Source organism: Ostrinia furnacalis, unplaced genomic scaffold, assembly GCF_004193835.3.
Source record: "Ostrinia furnacalis isolate ACB-3 unplaced genomic scaffold, ASM419383v2 OfSCF5107, whole genome shotgun sequence".
NCBI lineage: Eukaryota > Metazoa > Arthropoda > Insecta > Lepidoptera > Crambidae > Ostrinia > Ostrinia furnacalis.
Window position 1 is genome coordinate 417519 of NW_021135346.1, and position 3014 is coordinate 420532.

At 34.4% G+C, this 3014-nt stretch overlaps 1 protein-coding gene across 1 annotated transcript; it reads right to left on the reverse strand.

Moving 5' to 3' along the window:
- Positions 1 to 2279: 2279 nt before the first annotated feature.
- On the reverse strand, positions 2280 to 2798 carry LOC114360633 (extensin-like). The gene has a single exon (XM_028315387.1). It carries the CDS (start codon positions 2796 to 2798, stop codon positions 2280 to 2282), a length of 519 nt encoding a protein of 172 aa, XP_028171188.1.
- Between the last annotated feature and the right edge of the window lie 216 nt (positions 2799 to 3014).

Sequence of the window (3014 nt, forward strand, 5' to 3'; positions counted from 1 at the left end):
TTCAACTCAATAATCTCCCCATTGGGATATATCAAAGACTGAGAAGTTTTTAAATCCGATAACTGTTTTATGTAAACTTTATCGATTAAACTTTATTTATCTCGATTATTTAAATCGATAGTAAGATATCTTCTATCATTTGAACGTGTTATTATAACTGAATCGCGAAATTATCTTTTACTTTATTTTGAGAAACACGATCACTCACATTGTGATTTATTGTGAAATTACCATCTGTACTGATAGAGATAGTATCTATCTGTACTAGTAATAATATTGAAATGTAGGAAAGTTTTTCGAAATTACTTCTATTAAAAATGTAGATGTCTATGCTAGAGAACATTTTGTTAAAGCGAACGGGCAACTAAAATAATGGACCGATTATGATATTTTTTGTTTGAAAACCAATATTTGGCTCATAAAATAGCTTAAATTGTTACTTAGTTAAGTTTACATTTTTGTAACAGATATTGTTTCTAAGTGGTTTGCGACTACCTATAGGTTATTAAACCTTACTTTGTCCTCATCAAATTAAATTAGAACATTAATTAAACAATCACAGTTTTATAAGACTGACGAGAATATAAAAAAATACTATTTATTTTCCCAAGAACCCTCATTATTTTCAACATGATAGGTACCATTCAAATTACTTTTATAAAGAAAACAGTTTCTTTATAAACCTTTGAACTGACGTCAGATCTATTTTTAAACGTACCTGGGGAAACGCTAGCACGTGAAACCTCGGCTGAAACAGGGCCGTAGCCAGGACGAAATTAAAATAAGGTAGCGGTCGTTACAACAAAAATGAGGCAAGTAGCAAAAATCACGGCTTCACTTCAAACTCATGAATATCAGTCTGTCACAGAAAAACTTTAGTTTATCGCACACGTGTCCCCTTTAAAAAAAAGGAAAAAGCTATTCTATGTTTTTTTCAGCTCTCGGTCTATTTCTATACCAAATTTTCATCCAGGTTCACAGACAGATAGAGCTAATTTATTATTTAGTAAGTATGGATTACCATGTGTTATTATCACCACGTAGCTAACTAACTATTAAGATAAGATAAGATAAGATAATACTTTATAGGCTCGTTTTTACATGCTTTACAAACATAGAAATATAAACAAAAAAAATTACATTAAAAAACAAAAGAGGCAAAAGGATGAGGCTCAGCATATGCGAGCTTAGTTGGAGGGTGGGAAACAACCAGTAAAAAGGGGAGGAGGGTAATTATTACTTAATCATTTGACGCAATGAAATAACCTTCCGAAAGAATTACATGATTCATTGCTTAATCCTAAGTTATTTAAAATCTCTGCTCTACGAGTATAGTTTTTTTTAAACATCAAATTATGAATTTACTGTATTAACTAACATATTCGATGGTAATTGAGGGGTACGGCAATTTTAGAAAGAAAGAAAGAAACATTAAGATTATATTATAGTCATTATAACATTTTATTATTAGAGCATTGGCTCTATTATGAAATTAGTAGGTATATTCTTTTAGGAGGGCAATCTCTATAATGCCCCCCACCCCCTAGCTAAGGCCCTGGATACAACACGAGCGTCCTTCAAGCGAAGGGCGACCTTGGGCGTCCTTGCTGAAAGCTGAGCCAATCGATGTGGAAAGAAGGTCATTGCTCGAGTTATAGACTAGTGCTTGATTACAATTAGAAACTTGTTTGGAATAAACAGTTGGCAATTGAACGAAATTAAGTTTGCATTTCAGTGGAGTTAAACGATGTAATGTCTTGGTAGGTATAGATTTTGATTCGAGGAAGCAATCACGAATTTAGGGTTCGTATTATAATGCTCGAAACTCGCTCAAGATTTTTCAATTTCAGTCATAGATTCTTATTTTTATGATTGCTTTAAATGTTGAAATTCACCCCAAAAAGCCTCAATCTAGTCAAAATTCAGGTTCAGATTAGTTTTTGTTTACAATATTTACAGTGTTTTAGCTGCATCTAAAACTGCATCTAAAGTCTTCTTTTTTACGATGGTTAAAAATGTTCTGCCAATAGTTAAAATGGCTTTACATGGCTCCAATAAGAACCATTTTGCTAAGAGATCTTCTACAACTTCATACTATCAAGTATTTATCAAATAAACGTAGTTTATAAATTATAAAGACTTTGTTACTAATTCAATATAAGTATTATAATGTTAACTTCAACTTAGGTTAAGTAACCCTATAATATCGTCATCTCTTTCTAAAAAATGAAACTCATAAAAACTTCAATAAATAAGTATAATTTACAATAATAAACAACTTAGACAAAAGGAGGAGGAATTTTCATATTCCTATTATACCTAGAGTTCGACTGAGAAGCAGGAGTGCGAGGTGGTATAGGTGGCGGCACTGGCACTGGCGGTGGGAATGCCAGAGCGTTTGGCGGCGTGACTGGCGGGGCAAATGCATTGCTTGGCGGGGCCACGTAAGCGTTTGGCGGGGCCACGTAAGCGTTTGGCGGGGGCAAGTAACCAGCGTTTGGCGGGGCAGGGTAACTATGGCTTGGCGGGGCAAATTCACTCTTTGGCGGGTACACGACTGGCTGGCTCCCATACGGATTTTGAGTAGCGTATGCCCCTTTAACTACCACTGGATTTGGTGCGTTTTGACTTGGGGCAGGACTGGCATATGCCATAGGGGGGTTAGGTGGGGGGCTTGTGCTGTAGATATTTGTAGTCGTGGAGGCAGATGACGTCATCTCTGGATAGTTCTTGTAGTACCTTTTGACGCTTTTGGAGTACTCATAGTATTCGGCAGATGTGAGCTGTAATCGATGCATGATTTATAGAAAAATTTAAGTACTACTCGTAAACAACAACTAAGTATTAAATTTAGGTATATTGGAGTAAGTAATCTTTAAAAAATAACGTTAATTTTACGACCACTTACCGATAACAATATAATATTTATTATAAAACAATAAATTATATTCTCCTTCATTGTTTTACTAGAATAAACTATGGTACCTATCTACTACTGCTTTTAAATAAAATTT

Coding starts and splice junctions, on each gene's coding strand:
- LOC114360633 (XM_028315387.1), bottom strand. CDS start 2,798: ATGCATCGATTACAGCTCACATCTGCCGAATACTATGAGTACTCCAAA.